Source organism: Cimex lectularius, unplaced genomic scaffold (assembly GCF_000648675.2).
Source record: "Cimex lectularius strain Harlan isolate CLEC.00 unplaced genomic scaffold, Clec_2.1 scaffold10, whole genome shotgun sequence".
NCBI classification, from domain to species: domain Eukaryota; kingdom Metazoa; phylum Arthropoda; class Insecta; order Hemiptera; family Cimicidae; genus Cimex; species Cimex lectularius.
This window is the reverse complement of record NW_019392665.1, coordinates 3,486,156-3,503,407: the sequence shown is the minus strand read 5'-3', so window position 1 is coordinate 3,503,407 and position 17,252 is coordinate 3,486,156. Positions and strand designations below refer to the sequence as shown.

Genomic DNA, 17,252 nt, shown 5'->3' with positions numbered 1-17,252 from the left:
AACGACATTGTCAAACTCGACACCACTTAGAATATGTTCAATATATATTTTTAAATAATTATTTTTGGGGGCTGTAAGAGTTTTTTGGTTCCAAATCCCATATTTTCTTTTTGATAGGAAACTAAACAGTTTATTTCGGAGTGGGTCGCAGCAGGTTTCTCATGTTTCAAATCCGCGGGTTTTAAGAAAGAAACTTTGCTTTTGTTTTGTTTTTAGTTATTTTTGTTTAGGGGTTTCTTAACTGTTTTTCATTCATAGCCTACTTGTTTTTTTTCTCTGTTTCTAGTGAAAAAGCAATTCCCGTGTTCGAAATGCGGTAAAGTGTACAGCCAGGCCGCGTCACTCTGGACCCACAGGAATTACGAATGCGGGATCGAACCCCAGTTCAAATGCCCACACTGTTCTCACAGGGCGAAACGGAAGGGCAATCTCAAAGTCCACATAATGAACATGCATATGAGCATATAGCCGTCGTAGGCTCTGTCGGTCACGTTCTCATGCCTGTTTCTCTATTCTCCAGCCCCCAGGAAGAAGTACGACTGTCCGAATTGCAACCGCAGCTACACCAACTCGTCGACGTTGTGGAACCACAGGAAGTTCGAGTGCGGCCAAGAGCCGAAATTCGCCTGCCCGTCGTGCCCTTACAAAGCCAAGAGGATGGGGACACTGAGAACACACATTTTCTGCCGGCACACGTCCAAGGAACACCTGCTCTGAGGATGTTTCCCAGGCAAAATACAATTTTAAAACTGTTCTAATAATTTTAAACTCACAATCCGACCGATTCACTACCAGCAACCACAGGCAGACCACAATATTGACAAAACAACTGTCGACTATACTTCCCAAAAATAAGACTGTGAAGTGCTTAGATCTTTTTTCAAAAATTTATAAATGTAAAATTAAAACCTTCTATGTTAGACAAACAAAAATGGATTTTTGTACTTATTGCCTAGTTCTAAGAAAAGTTAGCATGTTAACAAAACAATAAATAATACATCTTATTTTCAATAAAGTTTGATTTCGTAATCCACGTCTTGAACGCTCTAGAAAATGCAAGATGCTAGGACATCTTTTGAAATGCACAGGGACCGAATCAAGGGGTTCCTGGTCGATCTTATTAAAAAATCAAATAAACAAACAATATACATAATAATTGTTCTAGAATATTTCCTACAAATTATTATTCAACCCCTAACCCAAATCTCCCGAAAAAACATAAACATACCGCCCATCAATATTAAACTTTTCATGAGTTAAATGTACACCGGCACACCGGACCTCCTATATACAATTTATATAGAATATGTGTTATGTATATATAAACCATGAAAAAAAGCAAGAGTACGGGTAATTACTGTCTAGCCTTGCCCAAGAATACCGCCCACCAATGTTATACTTTTCACAGCCCAAATTCACTCAGGCACATCAGACCTTCTACGCACAATTTATATCGAATACGTACTATATACCTATTAATCACGAAAAAAAGCAAGAGTACGAGTAATTACTGTCTAGCCTTGCCCAAGAATGCCGCCCACCAATATTGTATTTGTATTAATTACACGAAAACTGTATTATCTTTGGGTCTATTTAAGTACGTGTCTCCGTATATATTTTGACACGCATAAAAACGCGCACACACTATATTTTTCGTAGGTTAGACGTTTTTATCACGAGTATTCATTTTGTGTATAGGTCCTAACTTTATCCACGAGTATTCTTTGTCAATGGCAGACGAAGTAGGCCAACTGTTGAAACCTTGATACATATTATATTTCGGAATCAGCACTTTTGCATCTGGTCGATCAATAATTCAATGTGATTTTCATAATGATTTGATTTCCAGAACTTATAGAACTCAAGAGCTAAGGCAGCAGTCGAGTGGAACCAACCGAAAACGATTGGTATTTTGAACATTTTTGCGACTACATGGCCAAAAGTTCAACCATGGACAATACCCACATCCGCACGCATTTCCCTTCTAAACTCAAGATAAATAACAATGCTGGCTAGTGTTTCCTTGTATACAATCAATTACGAACTGCCTTCTGTAATAAAATAAAGATTTGCGGTTTTGTGCTTATCCAAGGACTGAAGATTAAAAGTTTTCGAGAAAGGAGGTCGAATTTATTGATATCTTCGACTCAGGTTTTGTTTAACTAGGAAATTATTAAAAATGAAAAAAATTGTAATTGCGTTTTGATGATGTTGCAGATCCGAAACCTCTGCAGTGCTCGGGCTGCGGGAAGTGCTACAAAAACAAGAGGGTCCTCTGGAATCACTTGAGATATGAATGTGGTAAAGAGCCCTCTTTCTGCTGCCCTCTCTGCCCTCATAAGTCAAGGAGAAAGGGGAACCTCAAAGTGCATATTATAACTAAACACTCGGCATTTTAACGGGAAATATACAGAAAATGTATGCCATGTGTCTTTTTTTTTAAATAAAAACCGAACAATTTCAGGAGGACGACGTCCTTTGGTTCTTCGCTCTTTCACCGGATCGTTGTAACTTTCGGATTTTGTATACGTTGACTTTCAAAAAATTGTCTTCTAATTTGTTTTTTCGTTTTATCGGAGCAGCCTGCCTCCAGGAATACGTGTGCCAGCACTGCTCCAAGGTGTACAAGTCGCGGCCGGGACTGTACAACCACCAGAAGTACGTCTGCGGTAAAGCGCCGCAGTTCCCCTGCCCGATCTGCCCGCACATCTCTAAGTACAAAGGGGACTTGAAGTCCCATGTCGCACTTCGCCACATGAAGTACACCTGAACTTATGACTAAGGGGAATAACACGATTTCACCAGTAGCCAGTGCCTCGCCGATCTTGACGAACAATGTTTCTATTTTTTATTTTATAATTTTTTATTGTATCATAACTAACAAAAGAAAATAATAATAAATAAATACCGAACAATCCTTATTTATATTTTGTTAACTGTAAGTTTTAACTATTTAAATTGTGGTCAGATTTTTTTATTTTAATAAAATCTTTAAAAGTATCCATGGAGTATTAGCGGTTTAGTCGAAGATATATTTGGGTTTTATTATTACCCATTTTGGGTAAAGCAACAGTAGAAAGTATCAAATTTCAAAAATGCCATCATGCCGATTTATGTAATGGGAAAGTATTTCTCCATAAATTTACATTATTAATATGGAAAAATAAAGTTCCTTTTTTTATACTTACTGAAATTGGTGTAGAATACATTAAAGCATAGTATCATTAAACTAACCCCTTCGCCCCCGGAAAAACAAATAGTTTGACTATTTTCTGTTAAACCTGGGCCTGAACATACCGCCCACCATTTTTTTATTTTCTGTTAGGTAAATGCCAACGGGCACATTCGTTCTATTATACATATCAAATAAGCCAGGGATATATACAATGCATGTATGTGTTTACATCCGTATATTCTACCGAGTACACATAAGTATTTTGTGTTTACATTTATGTACGAAGTTTGCCTGTATTTTAGTATATAGTAAAACCGAGTTGACAGTGATTTTTCCAAAACGCCCCTCCTTCGACAGAATGACGGTTTGGAAAATTTGAACCCTTCATTTTGATGCGAAAGGGGAAAATGGCAAAATATCAACCTGCCTTTTTTCAACGGTCTAGGGAATAAGGTTTAAATTTTTGATTTTCTTCTCGGCATTACATTAATTTTCTAAATCTTGTTGTCTTTCCTAATCAAGGTCTGAGCTCGAAGAAGTTACTAAATATGGAGTTATTTAGGAACAAGAGCATGAACTGGTCATCTGTAGTTGGAGGTGTGTTAATTTATTCTCTTGAATGTCTTTTTTTTATTATTCATATACATATTGTGGATAGCCAAGTTTTTTTTTTATTTGACCATATTTGATTGAATGATGAAGACGAATTATTTTTTTGCAGTAAGCGAGGAAGTGTTTATTTGTAAGGACTGCTCGAAGCCGTACAGGACAAAAGCGGGCCTGCACAACCACAGAAAGTACGAGTGCGGGATCGAACCTCAGTTCAAATGCCCCCATTGCGCCCACAGGTCGAAGCAAAAGGGCAACCTGAAGACCCACATCTCCAACGTCCACCCGGAACAGGCCCTGGGCGACATGTACGACGCCGAAGACCAGTCGAACCGGCCCGTCTATAAATATTTAATCTCTTCTTTTGTTTTACAGGGCCATCTATTAAGAAACACGTCTGCGACAGCTGCCACAAGAGTTACAAGTACGCCGAGGGGCTTTACAACCACAAGAAGTACGAGTGCGGTAAGCCTCCGGGCTTCACCTGCCGTCTCTGCGGCCACAAGACGAAGCTCAAAGGAAACTTAAAAGCCCACTTGATCAGCAAGCACAACGTTGCTGCAGATGTTAATTATATCTACGATAAAAACTTTTCTTAAAGCGTAAAGAGCAAAACATTGAATACTCAAAATAATTGTTATTATGTCTTCTTTCTCGTAAATAAAGTCTTTCGTTTTTTTTATTCTAAAAAACTATCATTGATATTAGTAGTTCTACCTCGAAGTCTCATTATGGGCTTTATACTTACACCTGTACTTACAAATTATTGTCGAACACTTCAGATCCCAAGGAAAACAACGGGAATCATAACTCTGAAAGGTCTGAACTTGCGTGACTGTAAGCAGTATGGGAAAAATAAACACAAGACAGTTGTGGTTTTCTTCTTTTCTTGTTTCATTTCATGTGTAATTTTTTTGACACGACTTTTGGCTTATTTCAGAGAAAAAGTTGTTCTGCGACAAATGCGACAAGCCGTACACGTCTCGCAGTGGTCTGTACAACCACAAGAAGTACGAGTGCGGTAAGCCTCCGGGCTTCACCTGCCGTCTCTGCGGCCACAAGACGAAGCTCAAAGGAAACTTAAAAGCCCACTTGATCAGCAAGCACAACGTTGCTGCAGATGCTAATTATTACTACGATAAAAACATTTCTTAACATCCTTAAAGAGGAAAACATTGAATACTCAAAATAATTGTTATGTCTTCTTTCTCGAAAATAAAGTCATTGGTTTTTTTGTTCTAAAAAAGTTTCATTGATCTCTTGGTAGTTCTACCTTGAAGTCCCATTATGGCCTTTATACTTACACTTGTACTTACAAATACTGACTTGAGATCTCTCAAGGGAAACAACGGGAATCATAACGCTTAAGGTCTGAACTTTCGTGACTGTTAGCAGTATGGGACAAATAAAAACAAGACTGTTGTGGGTTTCTTCTTTTCTTGTTTTATTTCATGAGTAAGTTTTTGGTTTTTTTGACACGACTGTTGGCTTATTTCAGAGAAGACGATGTTCTGCGACAAATGCGACAAGCCGTATACGTCTCGCGGTGGTCTTTACAACCACAAGAAGTTCGAGTGCGGGAAGGAGCCTTCCTTCAGCTGTCCGATCTGCCCTTACAAGAGCAGCAGGAAGGCCACACTAAACATTCACGTGTTCAGAAGACACAGCCAAGTCCAACTTTAAGAGAAATTTGTAAAAATGGATTTTTTTGGCAATAAAGTTATTTTATTTAAATATAAACAATTTTTCCCTTGGTTGTTACCAACTCCGGTACGTTCTCGATTTTTTTTTCTTTTTCGATTTGAAGTTGTGTTTTAACCTGACTTGTGTTTGTGCAGCTGGAACACCCGGTAACTTCTTCAAGTGCCCCGGCTGCTTCAACAGGTACAAATCCAAGTCGGGACTGTACAACCACCTCAAATACGACTGCGGTAAGGAGCCGCAGTTCAGCTGTCCGATCTGCACTTTTAAATCGAAAAGGAAAAGCAACCTGAAAGACCACATACGGAATATACATTCGGCAGTTATGACGAGATAATGAGGGTAAAATAAAATTTTCTTTAAACACTCCGATGTTGTGTTAATTTTGTTATTTTTTCTTTTTTTTTAACAGATCGAGCTTTCTTTGACTTGAAAACGAGAATGTTCCTATAAAAAAGTTACTATATGTATAAACAAAGACTTAAATTATTTATTTGTCATTTCTGCATGTACCTTCTTTAAACAAAGCAAGAACGATTTTCTCCCCCTTCCTTTGTTTCCCCAAAATAAATATTGAGATCTGTCCGTCGCACGTGAATACGGGGGATAGCGAGATCGTTCGGCCCACGGTCAGGAAAAGGTTTTTCAAATTTCAATCCCCGTCCAACGGGCTCTATCGTCGTGTTGTCTATTATTAACGGACTTCTTTTTTCCCCCCTTTCAAGGTAGGAAGTTCGCCTGCAGTGACTGCGGACGGAGGTACAAGTACAAAGCCGGCCTGTACCAGCACAGAAAGCACGCCTGTGGGAAGATAGCGAGCTTCAGCTGCCCTCATTGCCCCTATAAGGCCCTGATGCGATTTTCTCTCAACTCTCACATTCTTTACAAACACACCACTTGTATAAACTGAAACTGTGGCGTTAATAATAAAAATTTAATGTCAGCAATAAAAAAATCCTTTAAGAACCTTTTTATTTCAAAATGTACGATCTTCAACAAAAATAACATTTAAATGGCTTGAAAAAGAAAATGAGGAGGCTTCCTCTTAAGACCATTTCTAAATAAATGTTGTGTTTATAACTATCCTTTATTTTTATTATTTCAACACACACTATATTAATTATTAAAATAGTCAAAGAAAGGTTAATTAAAAATTGAGGGTTTTTAGTTAGATAATATAAAGCCAATAGTAAACCCTTTATAATTTAGAAAAGATCATGCTCAGCCATGTTGGTCGAAATTTGGTGGGCGGTATATTCATCCAAGTGTTATATTCAAGAGGGTACTCTGTAACCAGCTCCAAAACCCAATAGTCGAAAATCTACTAATCTAATTTAAACCTTCGTACAGACGAAGTTGTCGAAATATGAGTTTATGTGCATGATAAGCGTGATTGTATGTACAATAACTAGGCACAAAATAGGATCGAGCACCATGGATGAGAGTTGTAACAGCCAAATATGCGTTTATAAATGGCATGACATTCGGTTGTTTTCCTTTTCTGATCGAGTTGTTTTCTAAAATGCAGTTTTAACACTTCCTGGTAAAGACGCGGTGAAAATATTATAAAATTATACGTGAAATCGTTGACCATGTGACATCGTGTTTGGTTTTACCTTTGGGTGATATTTTCCCGTCCATTTTACCCTATCTAGGCGATGTGTTTTGTAATAATATATAATAATAATATATAACACTGGCTGGTAAAAACGTACAGCGTTAGTCGTGAAATCATCAACCAGATGGCATTCTGGTACGATCTCAGCTTTGGGTGATATTTTTCAAAACATTTTACTCTGTCCGACAGAGATATTTTCAAATTAAAACGCTTTTTTAACACTTTAATATAAATTCAGTGAAAATATTAAAGCAATACTCTTGATATTATCAACCATGTGTCATCGAATTACGGTCTTACTTTTGGGTGTTGTTTTCCCAGTCACTTTATCTAGTCTGGACGAGGTATTTTTAAATGGAAATGCATTTCCAACACTACCTGATAAAACTTCAATGAAAATATTAAAACGTTACTCTTGAAATTATCAAACATGTGATATAGAAGTACCGTCTTACTTTTGGATGTTGTTTTCCCAGTCATTTTACCTAGTCTGGACTAGGTATTTTAAATTGAAATGTATTTCCAACACTGCCTTATAAAATTTTAATGAAAATATTAAAGGATTACTCGAGAAAAAATCAAACATGTGACATCGAAGTACCGTCTTACTTTTGGATGTTGTTTTCCCAGTCATTTTACCTAGTCTGGACTAGGTATTTTAAATTGAAATGTATTTCCAACACTGCCTTATAAAATTTTAATGAAAATATTAAAGGATTACTCGAGAAATAATCAAACATGTGACATCGAAGTACGGTCTTATTTTTGGGTGTTGTTTTCCCGGCCATTTTTACCTTGTCTCGCCATCATTTTGTAAAATGGCATGGCATTTTTGATGAAGGGTGTGGTTTATTTTAAAAACCTTTACAATTTTTCTTGTGTGGTTTAAGTAGGGCAAGGTACATCTGCAGGGTTTTTTAATTCTCACCATCCAAGACAATTAATGCACGATTCGTCATAAAACTTATCAAAACGAGCCCACCATCAAGACGAGCCGACCTCGGACCCGTTCGAGTCATAACAGGTTTTTTGTTCCAGGCGCTGCCCCCGCCAAGAACTACTTCTGCGAACTTTGCGGAAGGGGCTACAAGTACAAGTCTGGACTTTACCAGCACAAGAAGCACGAGTGCGGGAAGGATGTGAAAATCTCCTGCCCACTCTGCCCTTACAGGACGCGGATGAAGTTCAATCTCAACACGCACATCGCCGTCAAGCACGCCGGACACACGGACAGGCCCGCCGTTCTATACTGATCCCTGTTTGCCTAGTATTTTCCTTTTCGTTTTTGTTCCAAACAAATAAAAACACCATTTTAAACCCCTACAGATGTTTTTAATCTATTCTTCTCCGATATTTCGGTATCGAGACGGAATTCCTTCTCATGCCGTTTTTGCCATTTTCAGGCACCATCGAATCGCTCATATTGAAAATACCGGAGTACTTCCCTTGCGAAACGTGCGGCAGGATCTACAAATATAGGCGGAGCCTGAAGCTTCATCAGAGGTTCGAGTGCGGCAAAGAGCCCCAGTTTCAGTGCCCTTATTGCCCTTACAAGGCAACTTACAAGGGAAATCTAAAAAGCCATGTCATATGCCGGCACACTAGTAAATAATCCAATTGTCACTCATTGTTACGACTAGTAATTTTTTCACCAATTCAACTTTTATTTTTAAATAAATCACAATAAAAATCAATGTTTTCTTCTTTGTCTTTCCAATTATACTTTACGACAATCGAATAGGTAAGGAATTAAACAAAAAAAGAGAACAGCCCCAAAACAAGCCATGATCACAGATAAAATATTAACTTTTTCTCTTTTATTTTTTGTTTTATAGAGCTTAGACATCTTTGCACCTGCGGGAGAAAATTTAAATGCTTCGCTATGTTGAAATGGCACCAAAGAAAGGAATGCGGAAGAAAGTTCGACTGTCCCATGTGCACTAAGTCCTACAAAAGACGATCAGAGCTTCATTTCCACATGAAAATGAAACACTTGACATCGTATTTGTAGACGAAAACGCCCACCTGTTCTGTTCCCCCGCATAAAATACACATATACATTTCATTTTCTTCTCTGTCTTTTCAACTATTTCAATCTCTTCTCCTTTCTGGCTTCCTTCAGTTTCATTCATCTTAGATATTTTACAGTGTCGAATAATATTTCTGAACTTATCAAATTAATATTGAAATGGAAACGTGAAAAGGTTTTATTTCTCCAGGCCTTGTCTGGCAATGGTATTTTTGAACTGAAATGCGTTTACACCACTCCTTGGTAAAATTTCAGTGAAAATATTAAAGCTCTGGTCGTTAAATTATCAATTAAGTTACATCCTAGTACCATTCTTTCCTTTGGGTGATATTTTCCCATACATTTTATCTAGTCAAATAAAAGTATTTTTGCATAAAAAAGTCTTTCTATTGCTTCTACCTTCCAATTTATTTCAAATGTGTTTAAGTTAATGGTCGACCACGAGTCACTTAAATATGTGATCTTTGGGTGATGTTTTATCAAATATTTCAAGATGTGTGACCGTGGTATTTTTACATTAAAATGTATTTTCAACAATACTGCATTAAGTTAAATTTAAATTTTTAAAGTGTTTGTGTTAGTATGATCGACCATGAGGCACCGAAATGTAACATAAGCTAGGGGTGATATCGCAATCAATTATTTTACCTAATCTGGCAAGTTGTTTTTTTTTATTTAAATGCATTTCAAACAAGGATTCTTGAAATTAATATATTATGGAGTAGGTAGTGAAATGGTCAACCATATGGCACAAGGGCGATCTAACCTTTGGGTGATATTGTGCCTAGTCTGACTCACGTATTTTTACATTAAAATTTATTCCCAACCACTATAACAGTTATTAAAAATATTATTGCGTAAGAAAGGAGGGAGATGTGCAGGCCTACCGTTGGTGCCAAATCTGAGGAAAAAACTGATTCAGAATTATTTTTCCCCCACAGGTGTCAAGTTCGAATGCGACAAATGCCCTAGGAAGTACAAACACAGGGACAGCCTCATCCGACACAAGAAGTTCGAGTGCGGGAAAGAACCGCAGTTCCAATGCCCCGAATGCAATTACAAATCGAAGCACAAAGCCAATCTGAAAGCTCATGTAGCCTTAAAGCACATGTTAATGCCTTAAAGCCGCGAATGTTTCATTTGTGAACCGATCCATTCTACAACGGGCGGAAACGGCTTAACATGTTCTCTTTTGCAGCGCACCTGCCCAGGTTCACATGCGAGAGGTGCAGAAGGAGCTACAAGTACAAATGCAACTTGGTGCAGCACCAGAAGGTTGAGTGTGGCAAGCAGCCGAGGTTCAAATGCCCCCACTGCCCCCACATGACGAAATACAAAAGCTCACTCAAGAAACACCTCGTCACTCAACACACGCCGTTTTTAAACATTTAACCCATTTTTAAAACATAATTTGTAAAAAGTGTAGCCCAAATATATATTTTATTCGATTATAACAAGCTTTTTGTACTTGGATCACCTGCTGTCACAGCGAGAAGAGGCGGAACGAGTTTCAACACAACTCGGCTTATTTAGCAAGCAGAGGGCTTTTTCTCGGTAGTAAGATGGAAATTTTCTCGTACCTCGTCCAAAGACCTCAACAGTCGTCAAAGCCAAAAAGTTTAGATTTACCCAGATATCTTGTATGTGAATAAAGTATTAAAGAAATTCTATACAGAGCATCTTCAAGATTTCCGAATCCCGAAGTATATCGTATTCACCACAAACTGTTTGAACTTGTCGGGGAAGGAGCGAGTACACGCGGACCGTCAACACCCAACCAAGGGATGTTTTGATTATGTACACTAAGAGGTAAAAAAAATGGCTACCCTCGTTCTTCAGTAAATACTTGAATTGGGTATAAGATTTATTTTTTGTTGCTTACTACAAAAAATGTTGCTTTGTAAGCAATTTATTTCCTCATCTTGCGTTCATCACCTCTTGCATTCGACTTGGCATCTATTTTATGAGGTTTTTGTGGAATATTTTCGTACCCTTCAAACAGTGTCATACTTAATTCCTGCATATTCTCAGACATCACTGGGCGACTTTTACCCTCTTTGACATTCCGCCCCAAAGGTGTTCGATAGGGTTTAACTCGGGACTACATGCTGGCCAATCCAAATATTGAGTTGAAGTTCGTTCCAAGTAGTCACCAACAATCACAGCTTTGTGGGGACTTAATTATTAAGGACCAACTTGTCCTGATACATCTTCAAGTTTTGTGCGACCTTCCATATAAATGGCAGCCCGAACCATAACACCTTCATAGCTTCTCGGAGTGAAAATATTGCGGGGACATATCGCTGTCCTGTTCTTCTCCACGAGAGGGCTGTCAGCAGACCTTAAAACTTTGTCTCATCCAAAAACAAAACTTTAAACCAATCTTGCTCAGACCAATTGACATGACTTTTTGGGAAACTTAACCGAGTCGCGCCTTGTCAAAAGATTTGGGCCAATGGCATACCTTCTCGCGGGTAATGCAGCTTCTGGAAGTAGTTGCTTGATCTCAGCAGCGGTAGAATGTCGATTACGGAGTATATACATATACTATGCCTTCTTGAGCAACCTCCAGTATCTTGGTAGAGACCCTTCGGACAGTTATTCCTGGCAATGTTAAACACCCTGTCCAAATACGAATGTCTTCTTCCGTCTTCCAACAACGCGATGAGACTTGAGATGAGACATACTTAAAAATCATCAAACCGTCACTTAAACTAATTTGAAACTGAAAAATGGTACCACTTATAAAAAAAGCATACCACGTTAGAATGAAGCTTTACAGAAAAACCAACAAAGAAGAGAATGACTGTTCACAAAAATTTACAAAATCCAATCGTAAACAGAGAGATTTTATCTGTGCTTTTAAAACCTTTAAAACAGACCAAATGTTGTTATAAGATAATAAATGGAAGATTTTCTAAGAGATAAGAATATTAAGGGTGGCCACGTGATTTGCCTTTATTAAGTGTATTTATTTTCCTATTGTCAGTTCATTGAAATGTCAAGAGGAGAATATGAAATCAACATTTTTTTGATAATTTTTTTATTAAATTGTACAATTCTCTCGTTTTTGTGTACATTTTACTCTCGGCCTTTCACCAAAACGCCTACCGGACTGTTGAGTCTTTTAAAACGAGAGTACCGCCAAAGGTTGCCGTTTTTTGGCTTTTCCCAGCGGACCACTAACCTCATTTTGTCCCAACAGGTCTGGTCGAAAGGAAGAAGTTCGGGTGCGACAAGTGCTACCGGAGGTACAAGTACCCCGAGGGTCTTTACAACCACAAGAAGTACGAGTGCGGCAAACCGCCACGGTTCGGCTGCCCGGTTTGCCCTTTCAGGTCGAAACTGAAAGCCAACCTCAAAACCCACATCGCGGGTCAACACCAGTCGTGGTGCAGTCGAGAGGGACTCCAAAACCTCGGAAACCTTTGAATATTTGTAAACAAAAACCAAAAAACTTAAAAAAAAAACACACGAAACATCTCAAATAAACGGCTTTTGTACTTTTGTTTTAATTTTATTTATTGGACCTGTTTATCTAGGGGTTATGACGTTCTTAGACCTACGTAATTTGTCATTTTGATTTTTCAGAATCTGTTAAACAATTCAAATGCACCGGCTGCCAGAGGAGTTATAAATACAGGGAAAACCTCTACAGGCACAAACGGTTCGAGTGCGGAATTTCGAGGCAGTTCGCTTGCCCGCATTGCCCACACAAATCCAAACAAAAAGTCCACCTGCAAGCTCACATCGCCCTTAAACACGGCCTCCCCGAAGACTCGTGATCGGGAGACATAAGAGGAAAATTTCTATCCGACAAAAAGAAATAATAACTCCGTCCGATTTCAGATTATGTTTTTCAACCTTTCCGATGCGACAGTTGCCCCAAGAGTTACAAATACAAGGACAGCTTGAACAGGCACAAGAGGTTGGAGTGCGGCAAGGCACGGCAATTCTCATGTCCGATATGTCCGCACAAGTCTCGGCAGAAAGTACACCTCATGTCCCATATAGCAGTGAAACACGCTGAATCTATAAAGTAACCCCGGTACCAAGACAAACTGGCGTTTTTTTTTACAACTGGTTTTATTTTCAGGGGCCTCCAGCCGCCTCACCTGTGAGTTCTGCTTCAGGACTTACAAGTACAGGAGGAACCTGACCAAACATCAGAAGTTCGAATGCGGGAAGGAGCCACAAATCAAATGTCCCTTGTGCCTACACAGGACCAAATACAAGTCTTCACTCAAAAAGCACATTTTCTATAAGCACAACATTTCAGACTTCTCTTCTTCTTGAAAGCCAATTTTCTTTGTAATATGACTCAATAAATTTTTGTATTTTGTCTCAGTATGCTTTTTATTTTTTTCCTCCTAAAATTGACGTGTAAACCAAAGTAAAGTATCTATGAAAATCAAAAATAAGAATGTATCCAAGTAGTAATCAATGCTAATTTACCTATTTAAAAAAAAGGTCGGATAAATCAATGATGATTTTCTTCTAGTGATACTTGTGCAATTTTCACAATGTTTGGAGCTTTTTTGAATATTTTACACATTAATTTAATGTAGCTTTTGTTTTCTTCTTCGTCCATCTTTCGTGCTGTGAAAGCCACTTTTCTCTGAAGCATCTAGTCATGCTCAAATTTATTAGATTTTTAACATAACGTTTTATCAAAGACGTGAATAATTAAAACTGAAACGTCTACTGTCGAGAATAAGGAAAAATAACCTTAGACCAAAGTGGATTTTGAAATAAGGGTCGATGGTCTGAACATACCGCCCACCAATTTTTTTTTTGCAACGTGAATACGCCCAGTTACATCGGTCCTTCTACACACATAACAAACACAATATATAAATTATAGTTAAATAAATAAAATAAAATACAATACAGAAAGCAAAATCGACAATGTACTAAATTGATATCCTTGTGTAAAAAGTGTGTAACTCATTTTTTAATTTACATCACCTTAAATCCTACAAAAAACTGATTATTTTTATTGTATTTTATTTGTAAAATTAATCGTGTACACGATATTAATTATAATAACTTCTCAAATTTAATTTATAGACAGAGATGTTCAAAGGGGAAAACACAAACCAAATTAGACGATCGAATCAATTAGGATTTACGAGAAAAAATTTACGTTAAAAAACAGCACTGGACCAAAGTTGTACCCTTGCGGAACCGTGATTTCCCAACCACCCAGTCAGAGTAAATATTACGGCAGTTGAAGTCAAAATATACTTACCTAAATACATTTGGTCTTTTACCCAAAGTTATTAATCACTTCGTGAATTGAGCTAGGGTAACTAAGTTTATAAATCTCATTCGAGCTTAGCTGCCATTTTTCAAATTTAGGCTTGTGTGGGGCTTTAATAACTTTCTTTTTATTTCAGGATCGCGTTTTAAGTGTCAAATGTGCTGCAAAACTTACAAATACAAGGGAGATCTGTCCAGGCATGTCAAAAACGAGTGCGGCCAGGAGCCGAAATTCATTTGCCCCCATTGTCCGTTCCGATCCAAGCAGAAGTCCAACTTGAAGAGCCACATCGCCGTGAAGCATCTCGAGCTTTGCGGCATGCTTTGAGCAGAAAACTTAATTGATCCGAGGATGTGTATCATTTTACACAAATAATAAGCTTTACAGACTTTTATTTTGTATTTGAATCCAACCCTGTTTTATCTCTTAGAAACGGGTTTTTTTGAAAGAAGAAAATTTTGCTTTAAAACAAATCGGGTGGTAAATCACGTCTTTATTTTATTCTAATTGAAGTTATATTTAAAAAGTGTCTTCAGAATGAGAAAAAATTGTTCCGTTAGTATGCTTGATAACTATCATCCATCACTATCGCCATTGTCCAGGTTTGTCAGTTTATAACCATAATGCCCTTTATTAATATTACGTTGATCATTTCAGATACCGAGCTTGGCTTCACGTGCGACGGTTGTCAGAGGAAGTACAAGCACAAGGGAAGCTTGAAGCGTCACAAAGTCCTCGAGTGTGGAAAGGAAAGGTCGTTTTTCTGCCCTTACTGCACGCACAGGTCGAAACAATTAGCACATCTAAAGACGCACATTGCTTTGAAGCACAATCCGGACCCTCGCTGAGGTAAAAGTGAAGGATTGGTGGGCGGTATGTCTGACCGCATGATAATCTTCCATGTCCAGTTTTCGATTGTATTTTTCACTTTTATCCACGCCAGGTTGAACTTTAGTATAAGGGATGTTTAAAGTCCCATTGACGATACAATATAAGAAATGTGTTTTTTTTATTTACCCAGTGTTTAGAGGTATTTTGTTATTTATGCTAAATAATTATAATACATGTATAATTTCTATTTGTACTGTTATTCTTTTTCTTGTTTTGTTTTTTGAAACCTAAAAATTCCATCTTAGGGTCGAAAACTTTTTAGTAATTCAGAGCTCCATCGCATTGTGAGAAACTCGATATATATTTTTATTGTGTTTTAGTTTTATTTTTTTTCTCCAATTTTTCATATATTCATTTCTTTTCTGCATTTAATTTCTAGACGAGCGCCTGGCCTGTCCGACCTGTTCGAGATCGTACAAACACAAAAGGAATCTGCAAAGGCATATGAAGTACGAGTGCGGGAAAGAGCCGCAGTTCTACTGTTCCGAATGCTCATACCGTGCGAGGCACAAGGACCAGTTAAAGGCCCACTTCGCGCTCAAGCACTTCATGTAGATTATTTGGGCTGACAAGGTTAAAAACGGGAAGAAAAACCTTGATACGACACCCCAAAAAAGCTGTCTTTGAAATAAAACAATTGCTTAAAACGTCAAGTAGTTTTTAATCAATACGTATTTTGTACGAACATACCGCCCACCAAGTGTTTTTCTTGGCCTTCAAGGGCTTCTTTTTTCGATTCCGTTTAAGCAATTAATATTTTTTTGTTTCTTACCCCAACTCGACTTTAACTTGACAATCTCTTGCAATTTTCAGTCAAGGCATTCCCCTGTCCGAACTGCACCAAATCCTATAAACACAAGGAAAACCTTTGCAGACACAGGAAGTACGAGTGCGGGATCGAGCCTCAATTCGCCTGCCCCGAGTGCACATACCGTGCGAAGCACAAAAGCCACCTCAAGGCCCACATCGGGCTAAGGCACTTCGGCGAGAAGACTTTTATCAACTGAAAACTTTTATAATCAATTAAACCTTTAAATAAAATTTACAAAAACTTGTCTTTAATATTTATTGTATATTCCCGGAATTTCAAGCTGGACATGGCTTAAGTAATGTGATTAAAGTCAAACAAAACTAAGCCCTACGAACCCAGTCGAAAGTAGGTCCTTTTGTGGTTTTATAGTAGATTCGATACCAGGATTAAGAAGGTGTCTATCCTCTTTTAGTCCAGGATTACAAAGAAAGGATTTTCAAGCTCTGGAAGTTCCAGATTTTTAAAGCTTGGACGTTTTATCCCTTTTTCCGCTCGGAACATCCATCAGTGTCTTATTCTAATTTGGTTTCATTCCATGTTCAAGTCCTGTAAAAAATATTATATCTAAGGTCAGAAAAAATAATAAATTAACCTGGCTAGCTAAAAATGGTTCCAGAATCTTGAACTGAAGGGAGGAAACGCACATATTAACGTACATGTTGTTTTTTTTTTTGGGGGGGGGGCGTGAAAAAAGGCTGGGGGACTGGGAATTGAACCCACGACGCTGTTACCGCGGTGGTAGGCCTGGACTTAAATTAAGCTTAGAGATATTATTTTATCACTAAATTAAGCACAATATTATCGGTATTGTACTTTCACCCGGAAGACTCTCCGATGTGCTGGCCTTAGTCTGTATCAAATTGGAGTTGACCTACCCCGTTATGCTGCTGGTGCGCTGGTTTTTCACATAAGCCATAAGCTAGTAGATACGTCGAACGGGGTCTTTCGACAGTTTGGTCACTTCAGCAACCAAGGCATGCAAAATATAATCAAACCTAAAACTAATTAACTTCTATAATACAGTCGCACAAATAAATACATTCACACCTATGTACTCATCTTTACTCATGGATGTTTAGACCCATGAGGAGCTTTAACGTCCGGACTTATCCCCGAAGGGACTTCTAAGACGCCTAAAGTTCTCTAAGAGAATAC

General features: G+C 38.1%; 1 protein-coding gene and 1 long non-coding RNA gene across 2 annotated transcripts; both read left to right on the top strand.

Moving 5' to 3' along the window:
* Window positions 1-344: 344 nt before the first annotated feature.
* On the top strand, window positions 345-15,436 carry LOC106667284 (zinc finger protein 91-like). The gene is made up of 19 exons (XM_024225046.1): window positions 345-2,151; window positions 2,218-2,507; window positions 2,583-3,772; window positions 3,897-4,208; window positions 4,725-4,883; window positions 5,283-5,384; window positions 5,623-5,807; window positions 6,096-6,393; window positions 8,142-8,337; window positions 8,445-8,710; window positions 8,939-9,104; window positions 9,714-9,739; window positions 10,074-10,225; window positions 10,279-10,522; window positions 12,338-12,508; window positions 12,724-12,913; window positions 12,982-13,148; window positions 13,229-13,343; window positions 14,967-15,436. Exons 3-19 carry the CDS (start codon window positions 3,724-3,726, stop codon window positions 15,241-15,243), a joined length of 3,075 nt encoding a protein of 1,024 aa, XP_024080814.1. The 5' UTR covers window positions 345-2,151; window positions 2,218-2,507; window positions 2,583-3,723; the 3' UTR covers window positions 15,244-15,436.
* On the top strand, window positions 4,954-5,747 carry LOC106667285. Its single transcript, XR_002909862.1, has 3 exons — window positions 4,954-5,206; window positions 5,283-5,554; window positions 5,623-5,747. It is a non-coding gene; the product is annotated as an uncharacterized LOC106667285 (long non-coding RNA).
* Window positions 15,437-17,252: the final 1,816 nt, after the last annotated feature.

What these genes read in the sequence shown, in the direction of transcription:
- LOC106667284 (XM_024225046.1), top strand. Translation starts at nt 3,724, where the DNA reads ATGGAGTTATTTAGGAACAAGAGCATGAACTGGTCATCTGTAGTTGGA. An exon ending in ACACACCACTTGTATAAACT is followed by an intron (nt 6,394 to 8,141) that starts GAAACTGTGGCG and finishes TTTTTGTTCCAG; the next exon opens with GCGCTGCCCCCGCCAAGAAC. An exon ending in AAGCCAATCTGAAAGCTCAT is followed by an intron (nt 10,226 to 10,278) that starts GTAGCCTTAAAG and finishes TTTCATTTGTGA; the next exon opens with ACCGATCCATTCTACAACGG.